A 17,657-nucleotide genomic window follows, 5' to 3' on the forward strand; every position below is an offset into this window, starting at 1 on the left:
TACTTGTAAAACAGACACAGTGAAAAAAGAGCAAAAAGAAAAAAAAAAGAGTCTATTCGGTATGTTTGTGCAGTGTGCTGATACATACAAGTGAAACATAGCTAATATGGGTTGAGGACATACGTTGCATGAAGAGAAATGATATAAGATTGATATGATGTATGTGTAATGTGAGTCATAAATAAACGCTTAGATCTGATGACCTCAGAGGAAGATTAAATGCAGACAGCATAGGGGAATGTGCATAGAATTGGAGACTTTGCTTAGTCACATTTGAAAGAATAGAGGAGAGTTCTTCAATAGAAAGCGTATAACAGTTGAGGTAGTAGGGTCAGCTGGTAGAAAACGGTCAAGGAAAACAAAGGGGGGGGGGAAGTAATAAGGATGTACTTGAAAGAAAGAGGGATAAATGAAGACCTGACCAGACATAGGTTGGTGTGGAATCAATTGCCAGTACAGTAGAACTCCGGGATGCACCATTAATCCGTTCCGGGGTTGGGATTGTAAAGTGAAATCGACGTATGGCGGGGTTTAAGCAACATTTTATACAGTATATAAATTTTATACGGTATATAATAAAAATTAGTAACAAAAGACAGTACAGTATATAATACACATGTATAGAATCAAATAACATTATAAATAACAAAGTATGCAAGGCAAATACCATAATCGAGGGCTGGAAAAAAAAATTGTATCGTAATGATGAGATGATGATGTAGTAGTAGTAGTAGTAGTAGTAGTAGTAGTATACCTTGATGAGTTGCTCCGGCTTCATCCATTGATCCTTAATGTGGGCTATTCCAGGAGTATCTGGTAGTGTAATACAGCAAAGGCCATCCTGAAGGTCAAATAAAATGCAGAAGCAGTCAATCAATTAATCAACCAATCAGTAACTTTTATTTGCAAAGAAAAAAAAAGAAAACCTCAAAGTGCAGAAAGCCATGCAAAACAACAATTAGAAGACACTAGCAGGGCTACCCGGTATTGCCTGGATCAAAAATGGTAACATAACTTCTATCCCTCTCTTTCCCCCGTTTTCTCCCTTTTCACCCTTTTCACTCCCCATCCCACTTTCTTCTCTGTTCAGTCCATTTCTCTGGACATGCACACATAACATGAGTTGGCATAAGGGAAATAAATCCGTGAATAAAAAATGAGAGTTACTTCCTTAGCATGATCACATTAAAAGACACATGTATATCTTGATAATATTAAATGATATCTCTTGAGTATATTAAATGATTTAATTTTCAAATAATAAATTTAAGCAATTTTTTTAGATATTATACACCCAGGGCTAAACCAATAAAAATTTACCAACTTTGTGGGTGTTTGTTATATATTTTTCAAGTTTTAGTTTGGCATATTAATGTTGCATACTGTGTGGAGTATATATTATGTACGTGTGTCTGAATTCATGCATTGTCTAGTGGTATAAAATGTTATTCTAATGAATGTGTGTATACAGAGTGTATATACGTTTGTATATACGTGCCACAGTCATCCATATGACGTGTGTATATACGTGTGTTCATCTATGACCGCCTTGCATTAAGATCGTTTTTCTTTTGTTCATTGAAATGTATAACTACTACGACAGTGTTGATATATTAATAGATAAAGTTTAACAACAAACATGTAACATTTACAACAGAAAAGGACACATAACAGTTTCTGAGGTTTTACGTCAGACAATGGAAAAACATACCTAGCCCATAGTCTTGATTTGACGGATCCTCGGAAAAGCTGCAAATGAAGATTCATGCGACTTGAAATCTTGGTGGTATTTACAGCAGCTTTATTCCGGAAGTTTCCCTCATTGGGAAACTGCAACGCTAGTCCTAACTATCGCCATTTCTGATCTCCTACACTCGGAGCCATCTGAAGATCATCTCTTCCTCTGACTACCAACTCGGTCTGCTCTTTCTGACTCCCGACTCTTGACTAAAAAATGATAAATGTCGTTCAAGCTCTTTCCTAAAGTCCACGTCATCTTAGGTGACCTCTACATAAAACCATGTCAGACTGTAGAGGTGAGACCTATTTTTAAATTATTGTTTGTGTTTTAACATTCTTTTCTATTAAAAGATTTTAACATAAATAATTTTATTTGCAAACATTTATCCAACTACTAGTAGGACCCGTTCACTGGCGTTGCCCAGTGAAAGCGTGACAGATTCAGAACAGAATCGTTAGAGACCCCCCTCCCTCCTCGAAAACAAATTAAACTGTGGTCGTTGTTCGTGGTCACTGCCATCCCTGGAAAATAGCCCAAATTAAATAATCTGGCTTCCACTGTCAGGTATTGTTTTCCAATGGCAACTAGTGGAAGCCACTGTCTGTGATTGTCAGCACTGTTGGTTATTGGCGATTAGTGATGGCTTGGGCGATAACCGGCAGGTACCAGCTGATTCTAAAGAAAGCATTTATTAACCCTTTAGATCGAGCGAAAACAGAGTTAGATAACTGCCTTATACCGATGACAGAATCTTGCAAGTCTGCCATCGTTGTTCTTCTCGGTATACTGCATGCATTTTTTTTTTTCTAAAAGTAACTCTAGCACATCTTCTAAATAATAAAATACTCCACAGAAAGTAAAAGTGATTAAAAAAAAACAAATATATAACAAATAAGTGTTTTTGTAGCCAATAAAATGTACATTGAAGTCTATCTGAAGAAACGGTTGGGCCGATTTTTATGAAATTTCAAACAAACGTACTTTATTTATCTGGCAGCGTTCTTAGATAAATATTAGAATGCATCTGATAATTGAAAAAAATGCAAATAAAAAAAAGAAACTTTTGACCAAAGTTAGCATCTTATTCAGCCTAACATCACAAGTGCATTTGAGAAGTTTTATTACGGCACAAACAGAAAGGTCCGTCCAGTATATAAAATCAACAGTAGGTGCTTTGATATGACAGAGACATGTTCGACACGAATGTTTTTGTTCCAAGCACAATTGAACCATGAGCTTAACTTTTTCATTTAAAACTTAAATTCAAATCAGTATCACCGCTGAAGCAGAAATGTCAGGCATATGAAATCAACAATAGGTTCTTTGATATGACAGGGGCGCATTCGAAATGAATGTTTTTGTTTCGATACATGTTCATGATATTTGATATTTGCATTTTAAACTTTAATTCAAGCCGTTATATGTCAAATTTAATATATAATATATGTAATGTTTAAAAAAATTTTTTAATTTAAATATATAATTTCATAAAATCAACAGTAGGTTCTCTACAGTGCAACCATGCGTATACATAGCCCTTACATTTTTTTGTAGGCCAGAATGCTCTTCTTTTAGGAAAGGGTTATTTTAGTTCTAATAACCTGAAGCGTGTCTATTAGGGAATGCCAATGGGGTTTTCCCAGACTTTTTGTACAAGCCAGAGTTCTCTTCCTTCTGGACATTAGTTCTTCAAATCCCACTTTTCGCCCCTTCTGCATCTTTCTTGATGTGTGTCCAAGTGACTACTTATTCACTTTAGCTGGCAGGAGAAAGGCTTGCATGGTCCTGTTCTCAGCCAACCATTGAAGACAGTGGGTTCAATTGTTGGATTCTCCATGGACCAAAATATCCTGCCTTGACAGAGTTCAAAATAGACTTCATAGCTTAGTGGGGGATGCACTTTTCTCTTCCCTGCAACCTCTTTCCCAAAAAAGAGACGTTGCGAGCCTGTCTCTGCTTTATCGTTATTTTCATGGCAAGTGCTCGTCTGAGCTTCAATCTATGGTTCCCCCCCCTCGCCAAACTTTCACGAAAAACACTCGTCTAGCCAGAACCACTACCAATAGTTTCCCACACTCTTTATCTGTGCCTAAACCTAAATGTAGATTCCATGAACAAAGCTTCTTTCTAAGAACTGTACGCCTGTGGAACTCTCTTCCCAGCTAATTACAATCTGATTGTCTACAAGTCCAATGTAAACAAGTTCTTGATGAACCGTCACCCCAAGTAATCCAACTTACAAAAATTCCACTACTTGTGTTTACTATGCTATAATCACATTGACTTATGTATACCCATTAACCCTTATCCTCGAGTGGCCTCCGGGCCTTGATAAGTGGTGATTCCTGTGCAAAAGAAACAACAAAAAACAAACAAAAAAAACGAAAACTTATATGTCTTTCTTTAGCTGGTCAGAGAAGAGTTTGCACTGCACTGTTCTTAGAAAGTCCTGGAATGTAGTGGCAGATGAAATTCTAAAATTTGAAATTTTTACTTTGTGTAATAATAACAGAAGACCTATAATGTAGCAATGTAATATATCACTGTGAATCCGTCTTTACTTCCCTCCCATAGCAGAAAAATATGGCACAAGACCAAATGGTGGGAAGCATAAGCAAATGCACACAAAAAAAATAAATTAATTAAAACAAACAAACAAACAAACAAACAAGAACCTTGATCTCAAATTCCAACTCTAAAACAGCAGCGGTGATTGTCAGACAAACGTGATTAAGTCCCTTTGGTCGCATTTCCCATGACTGGAACGGCATATTGATGTAACGATCTTGTATCAACGAAAACACTCCAAATGAGGTCATCTTAAAGTGTAAAATATTTGTATCTGTAAAACAAAAATTTTTATATATATATATATATATATATATATTAGTGTTGGGACGATTAATCGGAATCAGAATTGGGAATTGGAAAAATCAGAACTTTTTGAGGTATCGGAATCAGTATTGAAATCGGGAAAAAAATCGTATCTATTTTCCGATGCCAAAAACGATTCCTTTAATAATATTTTTAATCTGATTTTGTTTAAGACAAAATCTTCCAGTGTTGATAGCACTAATATAATGATAAATGTTTATTAATTTTAAACTACCAGTAAAACTAAAATTTATAGATCCCCTTCCCCCACACAAGTGTATTTTTATGTTTGAGAAAATATATGCACATTCAACATCTGTTTCTGCGGTGATTGTAAAAAATAGAAACTTTACAGTTAAATATTTAGTTTGTTTGTTTGGTTGGTTGGGTTTTACGGCATGTCAACCTTTTGGGTCATTTATGCTGATTATCTCTGAGTTTAAGAGGCTATTACTCTAGCTGACATGTGTAGTATGTTTTTTTTTTTTTTTTTTGATAAAAGCTCATTTTTTTAAGGCATGAAAGTATGATGTGGGGTTTATTTTTCTCAAATAGATCCTTCATGCTTTTTCTTTAATTAAACTATACCTCATTGTTATAAAGTCAGTGAACTCAAATAGACTGTGTTTAATTGTGAGAGGAGTCTGACATGGTATACAAATGGGTTGATTTTCTTTTCTTGTTAGTGTTTTTTTCTTTTTTTTTTTTTTACATTTTCACCTCAAACAAGGCACATTGCCACTTTGGTGTAGGTAGGCAACAACTACTGGGGTGCTATGTTGGGATTTAGGCAGCAAGATGTCGGTTCACGTTACACTTGAACTTCTGCATGTCAGTACAGGTGAGGAAGCAGGGACCTGGAATGGAATTCCAGAGTTTAGCAGTTCTGGGGAAGAAACTACTGGAGTAGAAAGATCTTTTACATCTAGGGATCTCTACTGTGTGGGGGTGGGATTTAGCTGCCTGTCGGGTTTGTCAAGGGTGTCTACGTCGTGGGGGCACAAGTGTCTGCAGTTCGCCAAAGCATTCACCATTAAAATACTTGTAGAACAGGCACAGGGATGCAATATTTCGTCGATGGGATAGCGGCTGAAGCTTAGATGCCAGTTCAGGGCCTATCAGATTGGCGACTCTTTTTTTAACCTTGTCTAGTGTGATTTCTTTATTTCTGTTTAGTTTAGTGCTTTCTTCCTGCTTTTTAATTTTTGGCATTATTTCGTATAATTTATTGTTTATAAATATTTAGAGATTTCTAAATAATCTGTATTGGAATCGGAAATTTCATATGGTAACGGTAATCATATCGGAATCAGGGAAAAATATTGGTTAGTTAGTTTTGTTTTACGGTATATCAACCCTTTTCAGGTCATTTAATGCCAAATTCAATGATTCAGAAGAAAAACTTTTTGATAGAATATATTAGTTTTTTTCAAGTCGGTTTCTATTTAACCCATAGTTGGGACCCTAACAGGTACCACTCCAGATCAGAGTGGACCTGGGAGCAATGGCAAATGAAGGGTGGCTCCATACTTTCCAAAACTCGCAAGCTGGGGCCTCACCATCGGATATAATGTTTAAGGTCATATCCAGGACCGAAAAATATTGGTATCACCCCATCACTAATATATATTTATAAATATTAATAATTATTTTCATTTATGATTATTTTTATTTTTATATAAGTATAAAAATAAAAATAACTGAAAATAAAAATAAATACTAATATTTATATATATATAAAATTAAATATAAAATTGAACAAAACTCTACCCTCCCCCTGTTCCACACTGAATATTATTGCCAAAAAGAAAATCATCTATCAACCAAAAATAATCGCCTCGAAATGTTTGAGAATTCGTTGACATTTTTTTTTTTTTTTTTTTTACATGGGGGTCACCACTTATCACGGCCCGAAGGCCACTCAGGGATAAGGGTTATTGCGTGTACAGTAATCAATGAGATAGTATTGTAGTAATCATTAGTATTGGGGGTTTTGATAGAGTGTCTTACTTAAGGGGGCGGTTTGTCAGGAGTTTGTTTATGTTGGACTTGAAGACGTCCAAGTTGTAGTCAGATGGGAAACAGTCAAGCGGCAGAGAGTTCCACTGGCGTGCAGTTCTAAGAAAGAAGCTTTGCTCATGGAATCTACGTTTGGATTTAGGCACAGATAAAGAGTGGGGAAAATTATTGGCAGTAGTTTCAGCCAGACGGGTGTTTCTCGTGAAAGATTGGCGAGGGGGGGACGAGGGATTGGAGCTCAGACGAGCACCTGCCATGGAAGTAGCGATAAAACAAAGACAGGCTTGCAACGTCTCTTCTGTGGGAGAGAGTTTGCAGGGAAGAGAAAAGGGCATCCCCCACTAAGCCACAAAGTCTATTTTTTACTCTGTCAAGGCAGAATAGGCTGTTTTTAGCAGCTCCTGCCCATATGTGGCAGCAGTACTCCATCCTTGGACGTACTTGGCTTTTATACAGATAGAGAATTGCATCAGTAGTGAGATATCTTCTGGAGCGGTAGAAGGATCCCACCATTTTCCCAGCGTCCCTGGCAACAGATTTGATGTACGTGTTCCATTTTGGTACTTATGCAGAACACGAGTTGTACTGAAATAAAGTTTTATTTAGAAAACCATTCTTAACATGGAGAGGGGAGTCATTTTTAACTATTTTGTTCTTTGCATTATTTGGATTCTTGGGGTTACTGTTCTCATCCTGAGTGTTATTTTCGCAACGTTTCCGTTGATGTAACCTCTGACCTTGTTGAGGTGTATATTGTTGAATTTAGAACTTTTACCAAATCGTCTATCCACTGCAAAAGAACCTGTGGCACAGTTGATATAATACTTGGTAAAATTCAGTGGTAAAAGTTACACTCTTTTGGAGGTTGAAGGCTAAATCCTCACTGTGGGTGACACCCAAAAATACAATTGCAAATTTTCAATTTTATTGAATCATCTTTGAATGGGAAAGAGAAAAGTGTTAGTCATGGAAAAAGGTCAACAAGAATGGATGGAGACAAAAGGGTTACAAAGTCCATGTGGTGTTCAAAGAATGTCTCGTTGATAGGGAAGATAAAAGTGTCCGTTTCTGAAGAAAAGAATGAATTGAACTCCAATCTATGCCCCCCCCCCTTCGCACTTGCCAAACTTTCATAAAAACACTCGACTAGCTACAACAACTATCAACAGTTTCTACCACTCTCTATCTGTGCCTAAATCTAAACACAGATTCCATGAACAAAGCTTCTTTCCTAGAACTACCCGCCTATAGAATACAATTCCATTGCTTCCCGGCTGGCTACAGTATGGTAGCCTTCAAGTCTAATGTAAACAAGTTCTTGTTATACCGCCCCTTAAATAATCAAATTCTACCAAACTTACACCATTAACGATTAATACACTGCCACATCACACTCATTAACCCTTATCCCCGGGTGGCCTTCGGGCCTTAATAAGTGGTTACCCTCTTGTAAAAAAAGTGCTCATTTATGAAGAATATATACTGTACACTGGTATTGAAGTCAGAGCTATATAAGCATGTGTGTGTGTGTGTGTGTGTGTGTGTGCGCGCGTGCATGTGTGTGTATGGAATGGAGTGATGGCAGTTGTGTGGGTCATTGGAGATAACTCAAATAGAAATGTGTAACAATTATCTCCCTTGAATGCTAAAGTTTTTCATAATTGACAATTCTCTAAAAAGAAGTGGTAGTAGGCAGGCTCAAACCTGTACCACGAAGGAGGAAAAGGATGTGAAAAAAAAACAAAAAAAATGACGTCTTTGCCGTTGCGTTCATTGCCAAATTGGAAGCGGCGAAGGTTTAAATTAAGGCTAGTCAATCGAAAAGAGGGGGTTACTTTTTATAAATATCGAATCAATGTTTTTAACCAATTTTTCGATATTTGTTGTCTGAAAGGTCGATCTTTAAATCGATATTGATCTCGTGAAAATCAGTCACCTATGTCAAAAGTTTAAGGCATACATACATACATACATACATTTAAACAGACAGGCAAGATTGATATTATAGATTATTATATACTTATTACTATACATATTAACTATCAGCTATAATTAATGGCTCTTATATGGTGTTAAATTCTATACTTGGCCTACTTAGTAGTTGATCGTCAACCAGCATATGTGCTACTTCTTTGAGTCGTCTTACTCTCAACCATTCTTCTCTGTCTATGATTCGAACTTCATCCCATAAGGAGAGATGCTTTCCCTTTACCTTCCATATATGGTCAGCCATATCTGTCTTTCACTTTCTTCATGTATCGCAGCTTTTTAGTGTTCTTCTAACCGTACATTTAATGGTAAACTAATGGAAGTGTTTATTTGATGTATCTATAACATATATGTAAGTCGTGGTACGTTGATAGCAGCAGCAGCAGGGAAGTGATGGTGGCTAAGGGGTTAACAACACGGACTTACAACCTGGATGTGCCAAGTTCAAATCCAGTTGGTTTCGCAGAAACACTTTCATTTAATAGTGTTGACAGTCTTCACGTGATTAATGTGAATTAGGAGCATCTTGATTGGGGAGTTGTGCAACGAGACACTTTTTCACATTACATTTAAATTTCTGTATACGAGTAAGATCAGGGAAACAGGAAGAGAATTCCGAAGGCTAGCAGTTCGAAGAAATAAGCTATCGCAGTAGCAAGTCCTTGGACATATTTATACCCCAACAGTAAAAAGATGGAATAATGTTGATTAGGGTATTTTTTATGAGGGTGCACGAGTGCAGCAGATTCGATACTTCCATACTTGTAAAATAAGCACAGGGATGCAATATTGTGACGATGAGACACAGTTCATAGCTTGACTCATTGGTTTGGGACTCTTTATTGGACTCTGTCTAAGCGTACAAGACTACAGGGTGAAACGATAAAATTGTCATCCTAGAAAAGACGACATGATTCCATTTCCATTTGATGAAAACCGGCTTTCTTTTATTGTTGCAGACCATCTATTAGTTGGCCACTTGTGTACAAATCCTAAGAGTGATCGGAGCCTTCTATCATGTCTGAAAGTGACACAATGTTCAACGAGTGAGATCAGAGATGCACCACTCTACAACTCAAACTCTCTACCGATCCAAGTTATGACAGCAGGACCATTGCCAGCACCCTCAAAATGCATTGATGGATTGCTACAAATAACAGGGACGTGCCCAGGGTGATGAAAACAGAATTTCCAGCCACAGTTATGGTTTTTGGTGTGATTTCAAGTGAGGGGCACATCATGCCACCTCACATCTTTGAAGTCAACTTGAAAGTCAACACCAAAATGTACCTGGATGCGCTGAAGAGTGTGGTGATCTGATGCAATCAGGTGGTTGCTGGCAGACCCTGGGCAGTAGGACTCGGCACTGGTCCACAAGTTCAAAGAGACCCAGGCTTGGCTTCAAAAAGAGTGCTACGACGTTGTACTCTTCTCTCACTGGCCCACCTCCTCCTCCAACCTGATCCTGCTGGACTACTTCATTTCGTCATACAGCAAGAACATCATCAACATGACTTCAAAGCCAGCCTGATTGCTGCCATCTGCTTTAAGTTCATGACCCGTATCGAGGCGATGATTGAAGTTGAAAGCGGCTACATTGAATAGATGTCAGCTCTACTACATAATCAAGTTACCTGAATTAATTTTTTTCAGTAAAATTTTAAAAATAAAGCCGTAGTTTTGTTTTCTTTTGGGCCACAATTTTATCGTTCCACCCTGTAGTGGTTGGTGCGCCAACCCAGACGTGGCATCAATACTCTATAAATTGGTGAATGCTGGCTTTGTAGAGATATCATACTCGTTAACTTAACCTTTACTTATTGGCATAGGATCCCTGATATATACCATGTAGAGATATAGGATACAGGTAAGTGTGAGACGTGCAATAAGGTTAGTCGAACGATACATACCTTCGGCATACTTGACGTCTGTGAATCCTTCTGTGACCCAGGCATTATGATGTTCATTCCATTTTGCAGGTATCGGATTTTCAGAAAATAAAATATTTTGGGTAATTCTACAATTGCAAGAAATGTGAGATCAGTTTCAATGCAAAAATTAATAAATCCAAATTTTTTAAATTGAGAACTTAAACAATTGTTGATATATATATATATATATATATATATATATATATATATATATATATATATATATATATATAGTTTGTTTCTTATACAAACATTATTTGTTACATATGTGCATACATGTTTCAGTGGAATCCCAATTCAAGGATAACACTTCATCAGACCAAAAAAAAAGATTTTTGGTCTGATGAAGTGTTATCCTTGAACTGGGATTTCACTGAAACATGTATGCACATATGTAGCCAATAATGTTTGTATAAGAAACAAACTATATACCAGCTGTGTCGTACATTGAGCATTCTTTAATAATCAAACAAGTTTCATCCATTCATCTAGGAAACCAATCGATACATGTAATCGATCAATTTCTTAGAATATTCTAGTCTATCCATTAACAAACATATATCGATAGGAAGAAGGTCTTGCTATGGGATCACCATTGTCTCCAACACTGGCCGATGCATATGCAGAATATTTTGAGGAATTGGCAATAGGATGAACACCACTAAAGCCAATAAAAGCAACACCAAAGTAATGATACAGTATTAACGGATAGAGCGGAATATTCCAAGAAATTTGCAAATCTAATAGGATTTGGATTATTCGGACTACTATTCCCATCCTGCTTATGATGTTTACAACGTTTCGGCCGATGTAACAGTTGGGAATCTTTAGACTGAATGCTGGAGCCTTTACAGAATTTTGAACTGATTAATGATTCAAAATGAAAAAAAAAAAAAAAAATAAATAAATAAATAAATAATAATAAAAAAAAATAAAAAAAATAATAATAATAATAATAATAATAATAATAATAATAATAATAATAATAATAATACTCAACATCTCAAACCATTAACATATACTACTGCAATCTAAATCAAACAAACGTAGAAAAAAAAAGACGCCTCCGTTCAGTCTTGAAAGACAACGGATACCTGTGTAAGAGTGGTTGTGTGTGTAACTGTGAAGTAAGGTTTGCAACAATCTCCAACCTCCTAAATCAGCGCTGCTTGAGTTCAGTGGCAAGTAGAAGTCCACGACGACTGGAAACAATGCTGAGATAAGCAGAGAGTACATGAAACTCCTGGAATTCTCAAATAGTAAATCATTTTAGAATTTACCAAGCTTAACGTTGCTTAATTTTGGTGATCTAATGGGAACTATCCCATTGATTACTGTACACGCAATAACCCTTATCCCCGAGTGGCTTCTGAGCCTTGATAAGTGGTGATTACCTTGTCAAAAAAAAAAAAAAAAATGCCATATACAACTTACAAGAAAAGACTATAAAAATATTGTACACAGATACATATCCCCAAATGACAATAATAGTAAAATTATACTCATTATTTATTATAAGAAATTTCAGTGTTTATTCAGATTGTCACTTATGGCGATTAACAAAAATGAAGGAAAAACTTTTATCGTGTACCTACTTGTTATGGAATGAAGATGATATATTCCAAAAATCACAAAAATTGATTAAGTAGTTTTTTTTTTTTTTTTTTTTGAAAAACAAACTTGCTGTTTTTTTTCCAATAAGTGAACGCCGAAGCTAGTTTAATAATCTTTACATTTTGTTTTTAACTTATATAAAATGACCCTTCAAAAATAATGGTTTTGTTATTTGCAAAAAATTTTTCTGAAAAATAAGAACTTAAAAAAAATACACGTTTTGTTGATAAATTATTGTTTTTGTTTTAAATCGTAAGTTTCAGTTGTCTTTCCGACATCATTCAAAAACAACAACAAAAAATTTGAAATGAAAGTCGGTTGTCTGCCCTTGATTCCTTCATGAACGTTGCTCATCCCCACCAACCTTCATTGAAATTGACACTGGAATTGACATTGGAATTGACATTAAATAAAATTTGATTTTCTTGAAAACAAAAAAAGACAAAAAAAAAATCTACTTAATCAAAATACAAACTTCTCGATATTTTCTTTACATTTAATTGCCGCCATAAGTGCCAATCTGAATATGCACCAAAATTTCTGACTCAAAATCTTCATAGTAAAAGTTCAACTCTAAACCCTTTATGATCTGGTTGAACTAATTCATTCAGTCGAAAATAAATTAATATAACGGCATAAATAAAGTGGGAATTGATTCAAACACACCTTGTACGTATTAGTTCAGTATCTTGGTAGATGCTAGATACCTCCAGATTGTGCGCGAGCCTTTTCTAGTCTCACACAAAAACATGCGTTCACATCTCAAGCCATATTTCTTGTCATATACATACGCGCACACAAACATATGCGCGCATGTCCACACACGTACATATATTCACGTTCGCATATATACACTCACATTCACGTGTATACACACACACACGCTAACGTACACACATGTACTCACATACGCGCACATGTACGCACACATGGACAATGTCACTTCCCCTTTCAAAGGAAATCCACACATGCGCAAAAGACCACCGGAAACAACTATAAAAACAAGAGCAATAAGCAGCTTCTTTCTTTTCCAACTTGCCTTCCGAGGTAAGTGGTCTATGGATCAGCCGCCGGCGTTTCGGCAGGCGCGCACACGCGCACCTCACGCCACTTGCTACTATATGTGGGGCAAAAAGCTAACAAACAGTACGTACACTTTATACGCTTTCTATCTCCATAACCTTGATTGACTTTCTCTCTCTCTCTATCTACAACTTGTACCAGAGAACACCTCCGCGTAGCTGACCTGCTAACATGGCACATAGCTTTACTAATGTCAACCCGCTATCTTTTTCTTTGTCTACACGCTGGACTATCATTCCCATTTCCACTACATTGCTCACTTCTCTTTCGATGCGCGAACAAACGATAGTGACCCAAACGTGAGATGAACACACATTTCCTTTTCTTTCTACACCACCAGTCCCGCAACAAACGATGGTTACACCCGAACGCGGACATGAACACATGTTATCCCTAAAACATTCATTTTTCAACATTAAATAAAAGACACGTTTATTTTATCTAGCAATTAAGTTTTTGTTTCCTTCATTCCATTCGTTTCATTATTTTCTTTTGTAACGGGATTAGGATATATATATATATATATATATATCCTAGTCCTTTACAATTGCAACTGGAATTGCTTACATTCAGTATGCCGCAATCTGTCTCAGAGAGTGGAGGATTTCGTTTGTTGTGAGTAAAACACTTTTTTCAAGCACTAATAATAATCAAGGTAAGTTTATGAAATGCAAAAATTCTCAGTGGTAGTTTATCATGAAATTACTCAATGAACTTCATAATTTTTCCAGTTTGAAGACAATCATATCATCATTATCGTTTAAACTAACTAAAATTTAATCATCTACATCATAATTCAGGTCATAAAGGGTTAATTGACGAATGGGGAACTCACTTAAGGCTGACTGCAATCGGCGGCTTTTCATCTCTTTTGGGATCGACAACGGGAACTTCTTTTTCCTTTTCTTTCTCTTTCCCGGTCTTTGCATGTTTTTCTTTTGGGTTTTCTTTCTCTTTCTTTGTTTCTTTTTCTTTTATGGCTTCTTTCTCCTTCTTCGTCTCCTCCTCAGCCTTCTCCTCCTTCTTGGCAGGTTCCTCCTGCTTCTCGGATTCTTCTTTCGTCTCCTCCTTAGCTTCTGCCTCTTTGCCGATTTCTGTGTCGGCTGCCGTCTTGGGCATTATCTCAGCCCCATCAGCAATGTAGTCCATATGATGTAACTGGGGAGGATACGTCACTAAAAAACAAAAACAAAAAAAACAATAACAAACACGAATCATCATGACGTTTGTGAATTTTTGAGATGAGGATTAGTTACTTGTATTATCTGCTCTCATCTTGAGTGTCATTTTCACAACGTTTTGGTCCATGTAACCCCCGACTTTCTTCAGGTGTATTTTGTCGAACCTGGGAATGTTTCTGTTGAACTCGGTCATTTGGGATGAAATTTTGAACGGAACCCTTTATTTACTTCACAGAGGTGACATGTTCTTATTCTGTCAGCCATGACTGGATAGAAGTCCTAAGTACTTGGCAATTGTATTTTTCGGTCGTCCCCACTAAGAATTAAACCCTCAACCTTCGTTTTTTTTTAAATAATTTTTATAAATATTTGATGATGGAAGTTTTTCTTTCTCTTTCTTTGTTTCTTTTTCTTTTTTTCCGCAACCTGCGACCAACCCTCTTTTGCTTAGTAGAGAAAAAGAAGCATGGTTTCAACATCCGAAGAAGGTCGCAGGTTGCAGCGACCGAAACGTTGTGCTAATAATACCCAGGATGAGAATAATAGTCCGATTAATCAACATAAAAGTTTTTATTTGAAATTTTAGAAGAAATATATTTCTATGGAATTATAAGAATAAAAGTTTTTTATTGTGAATTTTAAGAATAGAAGTTTTTTATTTTGAATTTTAAGAATAAAGTGTTTTATTGTGAATTTTAAGAATAAAAGTTTTTTATTTTGAATTTTAAAAATAAAAGTGTTTTATTTTGAATTTTAAGAATAAAAGTTTTTTATTTTGAATTTTAAGAATAAAAGTTTTTTATTTTGAATTTTAAGAATAAAAGTGTTTTATTTTGAATTTTAAGAATAAAAGTGTTTTATTTTGAATTTTAAGAATAAAAGTTTTTTATTTTGAATTTTAAGAATAAAAGTGTTTTATTTTGAATTTTAAGAATAAAAGTGTTTTATTTTGAATTTTAAGAATAAAAGTTTTTTATTTTGAATTTTAAGAATAAAAGTGTTTTATTTTGAATTTTAAGAATAAAAGTGTTTTATTTTGAATTTTAAGAATAAAAGTTTTTTATTTTGAATTTTAAGAATAAAAGTGTTTTATTTTGAATTTTAAGAATAAAAGTTTTTTATTTTGAATTTTAAGAATAAAAGTGTTTTATTTTGAATTTTAAGAATAAAAGTGTTTTATTTTGAATTTTAAGAATAAAAGTGCTTTATTTTGAATTTTAAGAATAAAAGTTTTTTATTTTGAATTTTAAGAATAAAAGTGTTTTATTGTGAATTTTAAGAATAAAAGTTTTTTATTTGGAATTATAAGAATAAAAGTTTTTTATTTTGAATTTTAAGAATAAAAGTTTTTTATTTTGAATTTTAAGAATAAAAGTGTTTTATTTTGAATTTTAAGAATAAAAGTTTTTTATTTGGAATTATAAGAATAAAAGTTTTTTATTTTGAATTTTAAGAATAAAAGTTTTTTATCTGGAATTTTAAGAATAAAAGTTTTTTTTATTTTGAATTTTAAGAATAAAAGTTTTTTATTTTGAATTTTAAGAATAAAAGTTTTTTATTTTGAATTTTAAGAATAAAAGTGTTTTATTGTGAATTTTAAGAATAAAAGTGTTTTATTTTGAATTTTAAGAATAAAAGTGTTTTATTTTGAATTTTAAGAATAAAAGTTTTTTATTTGGAATTTTAAGAATAAAAGTTTTTTATTTTGAATTTTAAGAATAAAAGTTTTTTATTTGGAATTTTAAGAATAAAAGTTTTTATTTGGAATTATAAGAATAAAAGTTTTTTATTTTGAATTTTAAGAATAAAAGTTTTTTATCTGGAATTTTAAGAATAAAAGTTTAATATTTTGAATTATAAGAATAAAAGTTTTTTTTTGTGAATTTTAAGAATAAAAGTTTTTTATTTGGAATTTTAAGAATAAAAGTGTTTTATTTTGAATTTTAAGAATAAAAGTTTTTCTATTTGAATTCGTAAAATACATATTTGTTTATGAAGTATAAAAAGAAAAAGGTCGGAAAAACGCAACTAAAATAAGTGTACTTGCAAAAGAAAAATATAGGCGTGAGAGAAAAAAGCGAAGGAACTAATTTGCCTTGTCACTGCTTTCAGTAGTACTACGCCAGAAATTAGGAAGTATGTTAGCTGACTATAACCAAAAATTAATATAACAGTAATATATATATATATATATATATATATATATATATATATATATATATATATATATATATATATATATATATATATATAACTACTTCATTTACTTACATAAATTTAATATACGGAAGTATAGATTTATGCGTAAACTTTAAGTATTTACTTCAAAAGTGCTCAATACATAGGTAGAGCTAGTTAGTAATTTATAAAATATATATGGCGATTAAGCTACACTGAATATTCTGCGTTTCATCCACTGTAGGATTCGTCAGGCTTATGCGCGAATTCTGTGGTTGCTTCTTGTTTTTATATATGTTGAGGATTTCTAGTTAGCCAATCAGCTTTCTAGTATCCACCGCGCCCCTTCCTATCAGCCAATGGGCATGCATTTTATCGAAAAAAGGATCTGTTTTTCAACTAGATTAGTGGTTTTAAGTAGATCTTTTCCCTCCTTTTTTTTTTTTTGTTATATATAACCTAGTTCAAAAACAGATCCTTTGTTCGATAAAATGCATGCCCATTGGCTGATAGGAAGGGGCGTGGTGGATACTAGAAAGCTGATTGGCTAACTAGAAATCCTCAACATATATAAAAACAAGAAGCAACCACAGAATTCGCGCATAAGCCTGACGAATCCTACAGTGGATGAAACGCAGAATATTCAGTGTAGCTTAATCGCTATATATATTTTATAAATTACTGTATATATATATATATATATATATATATATATATATATATACAGGGTTTCTGTAAAGTTACTATACAGTCTTATTGTTTTATTGTATTATATTTGTATTAATAGTTAATATTTATTTTTTTACAGGTTTATTTAATCAAGCATAAAGGTGTTATTCCTTTTTATTTCTTTTGTTACAAATAAATATTTTAATACAATATCTTACTGTACTGTTAATATATTACAGGGTGTCTGTATAGTAACTTGTAAGACTGTATAGTAACTTTACGGACACCCTGTATATATATTATATATATATATCCACCTAATTAGCATACGTGGATTGTCAACCATATAAATATGGTTGGTATTGTAAAGACGGGAGA

At 34.0% G+C, this 17,657-nt stretch overlaps 1 protein-coding gene across 3 annotated transcripts in view; it reads right to left on the reverse strand.

Annotated features, from left to right (window-relative positions):
* LOC145259282 (dynein axonemal intermediate chain 7-like) overlaps window positions 1-17,657 on the reverse strand; it is a 76,325-nt gene that overhangs the window by 11,557 nt on the left and 47,111 nt on the right. For all 3 annotated transcript variants that reach the window (XR_013864149.1, XM_080117148.1, XM_080117147.1), the window contains exons 12-15: window positions 14,087-14,426; window positions 10,534-10,640; window positions 4,417-4,583; window positions 755-841 (exon numbers count right to left, since the gene is read on the reverse strand). Coding sequence is in view for 2 of the 3 variants with exons in the window: in XM_080117148.1 (XP_079973274.1) it covers window positions 755-841; window positions 4,417-4,583; window positions 10,534-10,640; window positions 14,087-14,426 (701 nt within the window). In the remaining variant the exon portion in view is untranslated. The remainder of the gene's footprint in view (window positions 1-754; window positions 842-4,416; window positions 4,584-10,533; window positions 10,641-14,086; window positions 14,427-17,657) is intronic.

The sequence above is a fragment of the Euprymna scolopes genome, chromosome 34 (genome assembly GCF_053919585.1).
Source record: "Euprymna scolopes isolate OS-2025 chromosome 34, ASM5391958v1, whole genome shotgun sequence".
Taxonomy (NCBI): Eukaryota; Metazoa; Mollusca; class Cephalopoda; order Sepiida; family Sepiolidae; genus Euprymna; species Euprymna scolopes.